The sequence below is a fragment of the Euprymna scolopes genome, chromosome 41 (genome assembly GCF_053919585.1).
Source record: "Euprymna scolopes isolate OS-2025 chromosome 41, ASM5391958v1, whole genome shotgun sequence".
In the NCBI taxonomy this organism is placed as follows: domain Eukaryota; kingdom Metazoa; phylum Mollusca; class Cephalopoda; order Sepiida; family Sepiolidae; genus Euprymna; species Euprymna scolopes.
In genome coordinates, this window is record NC_136522.1 from 50065631 (window position 1) to 50080006 (window position 14376).

Genomic DNA, 14376 nt, shown 5'->3' on the forward strand with positions numbered 1-14376 from the left:
GGATCTTGCTGCGTGTCTGGTTAGCCGAGGGAAGTACATCGGGGTGGGGTGCACGTACTACGCTACTATTAATCTGTCCTGGTAACACTAGTTCGTCTTTAAAATTTTCTCATTGATTTTATGGGAACGAGAAAAAAGCTATTAACGTCAGACTTAATTAAGTATTAATTTTTTTCTACACGGTCATCGATTGATTTCGTACATAGGATCAATGTCTGTTTATGTCCATTACACATCTGGACCTGTCGCGGAAACGATCATTGTTATAACGCTTAAAATGTCGACCACGACGCTGGTGTTCATATTCTCCGTCCTCGTCAGCTTTGCGCTCTCCTCGGCCAGTGTCTGCACGGTTGTGACTCTAAACAGAACTATTTTGCATGGTGGTAAGAGACTAAACGGTTTTCAATTCTACCGGATGAACATCGTTCCAGATGTTTTCCAATGTGCTCGCTTCTGCTTTTTCAGACGCAGATGTGTTTCCTTCAATTATAATGCCAACCAAACATTTTGCGAATTCAACAATGCGCGGCTCGATCCGCCTAATGCGAATCTATCCACCGCAGCGGATTTCGTATACTCAAACATTGAAGACTGGGGTGAGGTAAGCATTTTTTAAAATAATTATTACACTCAAAATGTTTACTGTATTGCTTAAACTTATATAGTCTGGCTTCACATTTGGATAAGTAAAATCAGAATCAGAATTATTCTTAACAGAATGGTTCCAAAAAGAGTCGCAAATATACTAGTTCCGCATCATCAAGTTCGGATCCATGTCTCATTGCGACAATGTTGCAACCTGTGCCTGTTTTACAAGTATTTAAAAAAACACGTTTAGAAAAAAAAATCCTATCCTATTCACTGTAGAGGTCCATAAATGAAGCAACGCTACTATAGTAGCTTCTTCCCTGTAACTGTTAGACTTCGGTATTTCTTCCCTGCTCGCTTCTTCTCTGGTTGTACTGACATGCAGAAGTTTAGATGTAATATAACTCGATATCTCCTTGAAATCATGATCCACTGTTGTCATAGTCTCACATAGTTTCCCCTTATGTTCATGAGCCAAAACGCATCGTCCGAGGTGAACATTTTTTCTCTCTAAGTCATTTAAGAATCTGGCATATATGTATTATTCCCCCCCAAAATGATATCATAATTTAAAAAAAGTAAAATGCAAAAAGGAAAATACTTTTCATAACTTTACGTTCTATACGGCTGTACGTTCTAGCTTTTCACAAACGCTTTTCCATAAGGTAAATCGCCAAATTAGTTAAAATGATGATTTTTGCCGTTAAGATGTCATATCTCTACTCTACTCAATCTTAAATAAATGATTTCAAAATAAATTCATGTGGACTTTTTTATTCCGTCACCTATAATTGTCTACCTTACAAATCATGAAATTCTTGTGAAAAAATAGAGAGTAGTTTCAGTTTTAACAGCATAGTTTTAACAGCATAATTATAACAGCATAGTTTTAACAGCATAGTTTTAACAGCATAGTTTTACAGCATAGTTTAACAGCATAGTTTAACAGCATAATTTTAACAGCATAGTTTTAACAGCATAGTTTAACAGCATAGTTTTAATAGCATAGTTTTACAGCATAGTTTTACCAGCATAGTATTAACAGCATAGTTTTAACAGTATAATTTTAACAGCATAGTTTTAACAGCATAGTTTAACAACATAGTTTTAATAGCATAGTTTTACAGCATAGTTTTAACAGCATAGTTTAACAGCATACTTTTAACAGCATAGTTTTAACAGCATAGTTTAACAGCATATTTTTAATAGCATAGTTTTACAGTATAGTTTTAACAGCATAGTTTTAACAGCATAATTTTAACAGCATAGTTTTAACAGCATAGTTTTAACAGCATAGTTTTACAGCATAGTTTTAATAGCATAGTTTTACAGCATAGTTTTAACAGCATAGCTTTAACGGCAGAGTTTTAACAGCATAGTTAAACAGTTAGTGGACATTTTGTTTACCATTTTGCAAACGTACCTCACAAAAGCTGACACTGAATGGAACGCTAATCTCGCAGTTTCTGGGGGTATGCTTGACTATTTGGTAAAGTCCTCGCTACTCTGTTCTCACGAATTAGCAGGTTTATTTAACTCTAGTTCTAGCTACAAACCTTAAACTTACAATTCCATTGCTCTGTTGAAACGTTTCCTGTTTTCAAACGTATATCATAGCATTAATATCTAAAAAAAAAGTACCTTCCAGTAAATGTGCATCATTAGCATTAAAAAGTAGCATTTTTAGTTACTAGTTTGAAGTTACTAATACCTTAATTTATGGAATGCAATTGAATTAAAATTAAAATACAAGAGGGGAAATATATTTTAGAATCTCACGTTATACTCTTTCATAAAAACTTTCCTTCGCTGGTCTACCAAGCATCATTGTGTAAACGTTATCATGCATGCCCCCCCCCGTGAGCGCACAGTGGACGAGGCATAGTTCAACATTTGTCCCACCTCATTTACCCCCTAAAAGGCCACAGGGGTGTCAAATCCTGGTGAAAATAAACTAAAAATTGCAATTTTAGGCCTTAACGCATGCACATTTGAGTTCTGCACCTTGCAAAGAATAGAAATGACCAAGTCCATCATTTGCCCTTTCCATTGAGCCCCCAAAGTCTCCAAGGTCTTAACATATTTAAATTTAAACTCAGCACCATGCAAAACTGCTAAATAGACACACAGAAAATTTTGGACAAACATGATAAAATAGTAACAAAATGGTGTGTTTTAGCCCTAAAAGAACCCCTTGGGCATACTCAAGCGTTATCGCGAAGCATAGACGTCGACAGCGACGACGGCGTTAATAATTTTTTTGTGATTGTTGTTTAGGCTTATTAACAGTTAGTAAACCTTTATGTCTAAGTTTTAATACATTTGGCGTTAACTAGAGTAAAAATAAAATGTCAAATAAATAAGTCGTAATAAAAATCGGCTGATATATGTTACGAAAGGAACAATGAACGGAAACACCTGTATTGCATATCGCATATTTTTTCGTTGATCATTTTCAACATTTCTGATTAATGTTCAACTGTCAGGCTGGAACTTTCAAGCCTCAACGAGAAAATAATTGTGATTTCTATTTTACAGGTGTTTGAACTGAGTCAGGTGTTAAATGGAGCCTGTTGAATGTCGAGCAGTGATCCAGTTTTTGTATTTGAAAGGACGCACACCACAGAAGACTTTTGATGAAATGAAAGAAACATGGTGATAATGCCCCATCATATAACGTTGTAAAACGCTCGCATCGTGAATGCAAACATGGCTGGATGTCTGTGGAAACAGCTCTCATACCTGGTCGCCAGCCTTCTGCTATTGATGAGGCATCTGTCCGTCATGTTGAGGCTGCCATTTTGGAAGATCGGCGCATTACTATTCGCCAAATAGTCCAAGATGTCAAAAATAGTACAGAGTCTGTGGAAACTATCATTCATGACTATTTGCATATGCATAAGGTGTCTGCCAGATGGATTCCCAGGCTGCTCACACCATTCCAGAAGCGAGAACGCGTCGAGTGCTCGAGGATGAATTTGGAGTGCCAAGGAGATGAGTCAAAGTTTTTCAAAAGACTGATTACACAGGATGAAACCTGGATCCATCCGCTGGCAAGGTCATGCTCACAGTCTTCCGGGACCAGGACGGAGTAGTGATTACAGATTTCATGGCAAAGGGTACCACAATTACAGGAGTCTATTATGCTTCACTTTTGAGGAAATTAAGAGAAGCTATCAAAATCAAGAGGCGGGGCAAGATCAGCAAAGCTACCCTCCTCCTGCAGGACAACGTTCCGGTCCACAACTCGTATGTCGCCAGATCAGAAGCACGGGCGTGTGGTTATTAAATCCTCCCCATACTCCCCACTCTCCTGACCTTGCACCCTCTGACTTTCGCCTCTACCCAGCCACGAAGATGTTTTTGAAAAGAAATCGTTTCCCAGATGATACAGGCTTGATTTCTGAAGTCACGTCGTAATTGGAGGACCAACCTGGAGTGTTCTACAAAAAACGGTCTCCATAGGTGCATCAAACGATAAGAGAAATGCATACTTCTGGGTGGTTCCTATGTAGAGAAAGACTAATAACTGTGCCAAGTTTCGTTGCTCTACTGCTATGGGAAGTGGATCAGGGGCATTACTTATTGCACGCCCCTCGTAAGTACCCAAAATTTTATTTTTTATTGTTCAATGTCTTTAATGTTAAATTATAAAATAAAAGATATTTAATATTTCATCTTGTATTATTTATTAAGTGTGTTAAACAACACAGTTAATTTAAATTAAATTTCAATCCCATGATCACATTTTCAATAATTATGTGCTTATATTTTACCCATTTAAAGTTTGTAAAACATGTAAAAACACCTTCTACTCGATACCGATTTTGATTTTTAAGAGTCCCTTTTAGTAATTACTTGGTTTGAGGATATTTGTACAACGAAACGTCAAATCTGCCGAAAACTTTTCTGTATTTTACCTAAAAATTTATTTAATAAAGAAAAGGCATTAATATTTTTGCATGTAAAAACTTCTGTATAAAAAGAAAAAAAGTGTACATCAATTTTGTTAAAAAACGTTTCCTCACGGTAAAAAAAGCAAAAACAAAACAATCGAATCTTAATCGGACCTTAATCGCGTTTTTTTTTTCAAGTTAAATTCAACTTTCACAATAGCTTTTTTTTATATAATATCTTTTTTGTAATAATAAACTGTAAATAAAAAATTGTTTTTTTAATAATAAATTGTAAGTTGAAAGCGCAGAATAGTTACAAAACACCCCCCCTCTTGATGGTAAGAATGGCTGAAAAAACAAATGAAAAAAAAAGATATTTCAGCACATTACCAAAATGCATATGTACGGTAAATTTTATTCGAAAAAAAAACTGTACTTTAACCTGAGAATTCATAGTTTAAATAATAAATAACGTACATCTTTTCGGATATAGAAACAACTGTTAAAAAGAACACAAAAAACGTGTGCTGTCAATTTTGATTTACGACAAAGATGGTTTTGTTAAGGTTCTTTGACTTTTATGTTTCAACTCAAAACACACCTTCTGACGAACAATTTGTTTTAAATGAAAAAAAAAATGGGAAATGAATTTAAATTTTAAAAATAAAATGTTTTTATTTTTCACTTATAGATTAGAATCGTCAGATCGTGGTGGATACATTGAAATAACTACCGGAAGTAAACCCCGAATAGTCCTTCAGAAACGAAAATATTTTTTATTTTATTTAATATTTTTATAATTTGATATATTAATTTATTTTAATAACATAAACACATTCCTGGACTCTAAGGAAAGTCTGTCCGAAAATTTCAATTAAATTGGTAATGTAGAAATATGGTTTTCTTGATAACGAACGAACCAAAAATTACATATATATATATATATATATATATATATATATATGTGTGTGTGTGTGTGTGTGTGTGTGCAAATGAAAATGTCTGTCTGTCTGTCTATGTACATTTCCCTACTAAATAACTCTGTCAATTTTCTGTCAATTTTCAATGTACAGATTCAAAATTTGACATAAGGGGTATTAAGATTTGGGAAAATATTTTAATCGGGTTTCGGCCAGATATTTTGTTGTTAAGGGGTCAAAGTTTAACGATTTGAAACTTTGAGAACTCTACAAAACTCCTCCACCAATTTTGGTTCTGGTTCTAAACACTTCAAATGTTAGATACGGGATCCTTGGACATAGATCTAACTTTATAATTCAACGGAAACGCAAAACAGTAAATGTTAAGGGGTCAAAATTGGGGTCAAAATTAAAAAGATTTACCCTTGCGGTCTCTAACAAATAAGTAAGCGAATTTTTGGTCTAAACATGTGAAATTTTACATAAAAGGTATTCAGACGCAGAGCAAGTGTTTATTATTTTTTTTTTTGCTGAAAATTTAGCTTCGAAATGATTAAAGTTCAAAATATTTGACCTTAGTGGTTTCTTGCAAACTATTTAGCCAATTTTGGGTCTAAGCATTTGAAATTTTAAATAAAGGATATTCAGACATTCAGCAAGCTTTTTAATCAGTGTTTTGGGCGAGAATTTCAAAGTTGAAAGAGCTGACCTTTGCAGATTCTAACAAACCCCTCTGCCAGTTTTGGGTCTAAACACTATTAATTTTAGATGTAGGTTACATGGATATGAGTCAGGCATTTTAATTTGATTTGAGCCCAAAACAATAAATGTAATGGGCCAAAATTAGGGTCAAAGTAAATGAAAAGTGTTAAGTCGTACAGACGACGTGTGTCTATATATTTAAGACGTATCTCCGCTGTTCCTCTTTTTTGTAACAGTTATTATGCTTTACTTTCTATGAATCTTTAATACATTAGATTCTTAATTTATTTTATATATGTTTCGATATGTTGTTACCTTCGCTGATAAGTAAATACGCTATGGATGTTGTTGTTTTTGTTGCTGTTATCATCATCATCATCATCATCATCAAACGATCGAAAAAATAAATATATTTTTTGGCTCCTACTCAAATCTATACCTTAACCAGGTTGCAGAATATTCATATTTCACTTTAATACCACCGTGAAAAAAGATCGGAAATTCAATTTCTTTTTCTCTATGAAACTAAGATCGACACCAAGATGAGAAAAAATAGAATAAGAAAAAAAGGGAAAACAAAAAAACGTCGTCTTTAATTAGTCGGGATCTCACAAAAAGTCTTAAAAAATTAATAAGAAGATAATGCACTTAATTTGTTTATTTAATAACAAAAAAAAAATATACAGTATCGTTCCGTTTTCCAATGTTTAAATGTTACCATTTTACGATGATGCTTTCTAAGGATGTCGCTTGCTTGCATCCATAAAATTGAGTTTATTCTTGTACTGACATAGTTATTAAAAACCGGTTTTTCCTATTAAAAACATATTAAATCAAACTTGTGTAATACACTAAGTCTTGGATAGGCGAGCGACTACATGACGTGGAACTAAGTTACATTTTACTTTGAAGACGAAATTTTATGAATTATTAATTTTAAAATATTTTATTGGATGATTGGTTTCATATGATTATTATGCTTAATTCTATTTATTTATTTTCTACATCTTGCATAATTGCGTTGCGGATGGAAAATTTTAACACACAAACACACACCCACACACACACACACACACACACACACATATATATATATATATATATATATATTTAGAAAAATGATTCATAATTTGGAATAAAAACTTGTTTAAAAGAAAAAACAAACAACATCAATAGATTGTACGATAGCAGTATCAGAATTTTTGTAGGAATTTTTGACACCCCTAACACGAAACTGCGAATACAATATAAAAATCTCGTAATTTCTCTGTTAAAAGTGGGTTATTTATTTTCTTTATGGATTATACTTCCAAAATAAACTATTACAGTTGTTTTAAAAGTAATAGAAATATTTTGTTTTTAAAAAACAGTAATGAATTTTCCGAACTCAATATTTTTCAATTTTTAAATTTTAAAAATCTATCAAAATTTTTCTATTGATTCTATTTTTACGATATTTTCAGGGTCAATGTGAAATTTTATGTTCTTTCCAATAAACCGAATATAATATTTTAGACAAACGTTTTTTTTTAAATTCACGCCCCCCCAAGTGTCACCCATTTTCAACTTTCTCTTAAAAAGTACATAATTAATTTATGGTTAATAGTTTTATATATCACAAATTGAAGAGAAAAGGTCAATAAATAATATATTCAAAGTTAAAACAAAAAAAAAATCGCTTTTTTAGAAATTTACCTGTAAAGTCCGAAGTTTAAAACCTTATTTTATAAGAACACATTGTTTCTTTTTGTCTTTTTTTTTTTTAATGAAACCTTGGTCCTTGCTCCTTTAATTGAAAAAAAAATTAGGGCTTGAATGACATTTTTCGAGGAGTTATAAGCTTAGAAAGATAGGGGGTCGAATAATTTACGCCTCTCATTTTGAAATGTCTATTAAAAAGTAAATAATTAATTTATGGTTAATAGTTTTATATATCACAAATTGAAGAGACAAGGTCAATAAATAATATATTCAAATTTAAAACAAAAAAAAAAAATCGCTTTTTTAGAAATTTACCTGTAAAGTCCGAAGTTTAAAACCTTTTAAAAAAAAAAAAACATTGTTTTGTTTTGTTTTTTTTTAAATAAAACCTTGGTCCTTACTCCTTTAATTGAAAAAAAAATTCGGGCTTGAATTACATTTTTCGAGGAGTTATAAGCTTGGAAAGATGGGGTGGAATTATTCACTATTTTCACGAAATTTCTGACACTGCTAATTGTACGATCCTTTCGGAAACGATGTTTATTTTTATTTAAATAGACAATAAGTTTTGAACAATAATTTGATTAAAAGATTTTTTTAGTATTCAAACAATGCCTCGTCATCAGATAAAAAAGTGCGTTGGGGGTGGGTTAAAGATACCAAAATAAACTAACATTTTTGTATTAAGGCAGATATTCCTGGATATATTTAAAAAAAAATAATAAAGTAAAAGCGATTACTAATTTCCATGGTGATAAATAAAATAAAAATAAAATACTGTGGAAAAGTAAGGTTAAGACGAAATATTTGTTTGTTTTTGTTTTGAAACTGATTTTTAATTAAAAATTATGAATCATTTTACTCAATATTAAATTAGCTCTAGGATATCTATGCCTATCGAGCTTATTATATACTGTTTTCTTTTAATAGTATTAATACATTAAGATAAACCCTGCTCTTTAGATTCTATGTCTCATTCCCTCAATATATATATATATATATATATATATATATATATATATATATATATATATATATATATATATAAGCTGTTAAGGGTCAAAATTCAGGTGACCATGACAGATGTAAATTTGTTATTTATGCAAATGGGCAAATAAATATTCATAGCTGGAAAATGTTTTAGTGTTAACTTTTCTTATCGTCAAACACACACACACACACACACACACAAACACACACACACACACACACACACACATATATATATGTATATATATATATATATATATATATATATATATATATATATATATATATACTAGCTGTATCCTGCCACGCGTTGCTGTGGCTTCATTTCGTGTAATGGAAAATTCTAATAAACAGAGAAAATGCATGTTTCTTATATTCTTAGTACAGCAATCCACTCCAAAAAGTAAAAAAAAAAAGGCGAAAATAAAATATGGTACTCTTGCAGAATTGGATCCGGATCTTCGGGAGTTACCATCAATCATGGCTTGGGCGCGACCAACATTCAGTTGATTAATTGCTAAACCATTGAAACGTTAAATAGTTTTCTTTTTTATTGCATTCAAAAATGTGAGTTTTTAATTAATATTTAGGTAAGGGGGGTGTTACTATAAACAGATTCGAAAAAGTTGTTCAAAAACGAATAAATGAAAGCAAAGGTAAGGTAAATTACGTTTCTATCTAACTAGATAATTTTTTAGTGTTTTTATTTAATGTAAAATGGTTAATCGTCTCAAAAACGCAGTGTTTATCTATGTATTTGAAAAAGACGAATGGTCGCAGACTCTGTTGAATACGTTAAGTTTGGGAAAATCAGTTAAAAACTATACAAAACAATGTCAGACACCTACTGATTATATGTCATTGTGACATAGGCTGACATATTCGCTGGGTTTCTGATAGTATTTGTTTATAGTTTTTTTAATTTTAAATCATTTTCTCAAACTTAACATCATCAACAGGGTCCCTCACCGTTTGTATTTTTCAAGTACACTGATAAACACTGTTCTTCGAGCCGATTAAACGTTATAGTAAATAAAACGGGGTTGTATTACTAAACACAGAAACGAAAAACTTGTTGAAAAATAAATATAACAAATAAAGGTTATCAAAGGCAAGATAAGTTACTTTTCTACCTAACTGGATAGGATTTTAGTGTTTTTATTTAGTGTAAAATGTTTAATCGGTTTGAAAACATGTAGTGTTTATCTGTATATTTGAAAAATACAAATGGCGGCAGACTGTTGAACACATTAACTTTGGGAAAATGAGTTACAACTAAAAAAAACTATACAAAATACTGTCAGGAACTCACTCAATATATGTTACCGTGACATAGGCAGACATGTATTCAGTGGTTTTTAACAGTATTTTGTATAGTTTTTTTTTTTTTTGAACATTTTGAAAAAAAAAAAAAGAAAATAGAGAGAGAAAAGATACACTTTTTAACATTCAACAAGTGCGGCTGCGAAGCGACGAGAACAAAAAAAAGAGACACCTTTTAAAATTCAACCAGTGCGCGCCGCGAAGCGACGAGAGAGACAGATAGATAGACAGAGAGGACGAGGAGAACAAGACAGGCCAGTAAGCGAACCTTTTTTTCTTTCTGTTGTCTGTGCAATTTGGCCTAGAGGGAGAGTGAGAAGGATCACAGAGAGAGAAAGGAGAGAATGCTAAAACAATTGATTGTAGCCCAATTGGCGCTGAATGAGGTTTGTATTTTTCTTTATTGAATTAAAAGCTTGAAAGAAAAAAAAAACAGAGGAAGTGGAAGAAGTTTTTTTATTGATTTTGCTTGAAGTTTTGTTGGTGATTGAATAATTGTTTTTATCATTACTGTGTTGATGTTGTAATTTTTATCTCTTGTGAAGTAATTGATATTGCGTATATTTGAATATTTTAATATCATGGGGGCGTAAATAAATCCTTGCGACAATGTCTAGTTAAGACGTAAGAAGGGATTCCGAAATGCAGGCATTGTAATAGCAAGGAGAGGTCGCATCTGGAACGGTGGTGATGGTGGCAGAGATCAGGGTGGATTTAATTTTTTACGATGAAGCAAAGAAGGCCTTAGCAGCCCTCTCGGCGAAACTGACTTACGAAGATATCAAGAGACAACCTGGCAGTTCAGAGAAATCTCTGGATGGCCGGAAGACTGACTTGATTTTGGTTGATGCCACCAGGGTCCAAAATAAAAGGTCCGAATGACATGTAGTGACATGTGGTCAAGATTAAATGAGAACTGTGGGAGAATGCCTACCTCCTGTGGAACGAGAAATTTGAAATGGGATGACATATGACCCTATGACCCACCGGATGTGAGATTAGAAGGAAAAATGAGTACCCTACCTCGAGATTAGCGTCATACAAGGGTAGAGTTTTGTTCACTTATTTTAAAGTGACTATTCGTTGAGTTCTGTCGAGAGCGAGTTGGCTCTGATGATAATGATTTATGACTGTAATTGCATTACAATTTTTAATTGTGAGGGAAGAATTCCGAGGATTAAGTTTAGCTGAAAACATTTTTTAAAAAAAAAGTTTTTAAAAAAGAAAAAAAAAAAAGAAAACGAGAATACTATTTTAAGCAATTCGTGAACCTTGACGAAACATTTTAGCTGGATATCGGCTGAGTATTTATATAGCGATGTTGAACGCTGTTGTGAGAATTAAACTTTTGAGAGTTGTGTTTTTATGTATTCAAACGAGAATGGTTGGAGATATTAATTAAATCTTGAGAGTTGAATTATTTTTGGAAAAAAAATGTTTTTGTTGCCTCAGTCTGGAGGGATTTCATACTAAACTGAACAAATTTTAGTTGAGTTCAGTTGAGAATAATTAGAAGCAGTCATTTCGGCGATTGAACTGACTTTTGGAGGAATTTGAATTTTGCCTCAGTCAGGAAGGATTTCTTAAATTGCGAAATAAGGGCCAAAGAGGCTGCAAGACTGAATGAAAATAATTGGAAATAATTATTAGCGTCACTGAGTGAAGTGTGGTACATTCAATTGTGCGCAAAAAGTGATTTATTATTTTTTAGATGGATTTTTCCATTGCGAGTACATCAGGTGCGTGATGTTCGCACCTGGAGATATTAATAGAAAAAAAAGATAGAATTTCTTGTGCGATAACTAGGCGTTGACTCTCCTTAAAGGGCGCGACCTGCGGGGTCGTTAATTATCACGCATTTTAGTAATTAATTATCTTTAATTAGTTGAAACGATTACGGAGCATTTAAATTGAATTTTGGGAGTAAGAAGTTCGCCGATCCTTGATAACTTCGTGGTGCATTTCTGGATACGGGTCCGTTCGGACATACTGCATTGCTGAATACGGGTCCATTCGGGCATACTGCATTTCTGGGTACGGGTCCATTCGGACATGCCACCTGGGAGGATAGCTCCCTGTAGTTGTTTTATTAATCGTCCAAAAGGAGACACATGTTGAAGTTGAGGTCGTTGTCTGCACGAGCGTGTGTGTCTCACACGGAGAGAGAAGTGTATCATATTAATCGTCCATAAGGCGACAGATGTTGAAATTGAGGTCGTTTTCTGCACAAGTGTGTGCGTCACACGAAGAGAGAACAAAGTGTATTATGAGAACGTGTTTTGAAATATCGAAGGGAATTCGATAAATTAGGGGGCGTATTTAGCTTCCTGTGTTTTCTTTTATTATTTTGACTATCCGCAAGGGTACGAAGTAATTTAATTGAAACTGAATTGGCTATTATTTAAACAGCCTGTGACAAAAAGGTACTTGACTTTTTGTAAATAGTTGTGTACTGACAGACGGAATTTTCACCGCTTTGTTCCGAGCGTGGGCGTGATCAAGCTGGTGTATCTGTGGAGACCAGGAGAGATGGTCAGTTAGCAGAGTAGCGAGCGGTAACTGGCAGAAGGAGGGAACTGTGTAACGCGACGTGGACACACTCGCCAATTGTTGAGCCTCGGTGGCCCAGAGCACCCCGTTCTCTCTGTTTGTGGTTAATAATAGCATTGATGAGCGTTCGGCCTGGAGGACGGTTGGGGAGATCGATGCCTGTCAGTCATAACTGCGTTAATAAATACAAGGTTTAGGAGTAGGATAATATATCCGAATATTAAACGCTTGGAGGATAAAACATTAGTGTTTGTGGTTGAATTATCAAAGAGGATTCGATAGAACGAGGAACCAAATATAAGGTTTATCGAGTTGTACCCTATCCACTGGACACACCCAAGTTAGGGTTCATAATCAGTTACAGAGGGGAGTCAGAATATGAGCTAATTGATGATGGCAAGAGACAGATTCATGCTGTTGAATCAGCGAGAGGCAGGAATATGCCGAAATAATGGTCTTGGAATTTGACGGATTACAGAGTCCGTTGTATGTCACGAGAGATCATGAGTTTGTGTGTGTTGGGATTATTTCAGTGGGTGAGAGAGTGATAAATAGCGTCTGCAAGGTTGAAGTGGCAAGTGAAGGTCTTTTGCCACTAGCTATACGAGTAGCTAAAGCCACCTGGTTGGTATCCATGCAAGATGGAATTGTCTAAGGTATGCGGTAACACGGCTGCTGGGACAATTTAGGTGGGACCACTTTTAACTATTGTAGAACTGGACAGGGGTTGTGAAGTCCGGGGAAAGGGCATAGGGGTACCTGCATATTATCAGGTTGAGGAACGGTATTTGCTAAAAGCACCTGAGGTAGAGTAGGCGAATGACCAATTGACTAACCTCACTGACCTCTGGGAACACCTGATCCATCGTTCACCGCCACATACCCGACTTAGGCTACCAAAAGCTATAGGAGGAGTTAGACGAATGGATTTGAGTGAATTACAGGCCCGATTAAACGGTCTGGAGATTACAGAAGCTAGGGATAGGCTTCATAAGGTAGTGGTTACAGAAGCAGGAGTGAGCATGATAGTAACGATAATTGTGCTGTTGTTGGTGGTTGTATGGTGCGTGAAGAGAGCGAAGATGAGAGGAAGGCAAGGTGATTAGCATCTCGAGGCCAATTGCATAGGTGGCAGGAGAGGAAGAAATCCTGGTTCGAGACCGCCTGTGGTTCTGGAAGATGCAGCTGCTGGTGCTGACAAAAACGAGAAGCAACCTGAAGACCTCCGTGATGCTGAAATCCAGAGGAACTGAAGACGACTTGAAGATCTTCTTTTCTTTTCTTTTCTATCTGTTGTATCTAAGATACTTGCAGGGACCGTCGAAGGAAAGTCCCAACGATACCTTGAATGACCGTCTATTGAGGTGAGTAGAAGTCCTCAGTGAAAGAAAATCTTACAAGATGCTTATGAAAGAAGACTTGGAAAGTGAAATAAAAGGTGAAGGTTCAACTATAACTGCTTAAGGTGAGAAGATTCCCCTAGCTCAATAAAAAGCGGGTCCTTTGAGAACCCTGATTATGGCTGCAACCCTGTGTTATACAAGACTGTGCTGTTGATAGCAGCGAAGTGAAAAAAAAAAAATTGAAGAAACTCTTGAAAATTGTGACTGTGGAAAAAAAATTGAACTATGATAAAATTGATGAAAAAAAATTGGAAAAAGGGGAATAACTCTTATAAGACTTGAAGAAAACAGTCGAGTAAT

The 14376-nt window shown here is 34.3% G+C and overlaps 1 protein-coding gene across 1 annotated transcript in view; it reads left to right on the forward strand.

The window, feature by feature from the left end:
* Positions 1–223: 223 nt before the first annotated feature.
* LOC145266714 (A disintegrin and metalloproteinase with thrombospondin motifs 9-like) overlaps positions 224–14376 on the forward strand; it is a 59493-nt gene continuing 45340 nt past the window's right edge. The window contains exon 1 of the mRNA XM_080122638.1: positions 224–604. Coding sequence (XP_079978764.1) covers positions 278–604 — 327 coding nt within the window. The 5' untranslated portion in view covers positions 224–277. The remainder of the gene's footprint in view (positions 605–14376) is intronic.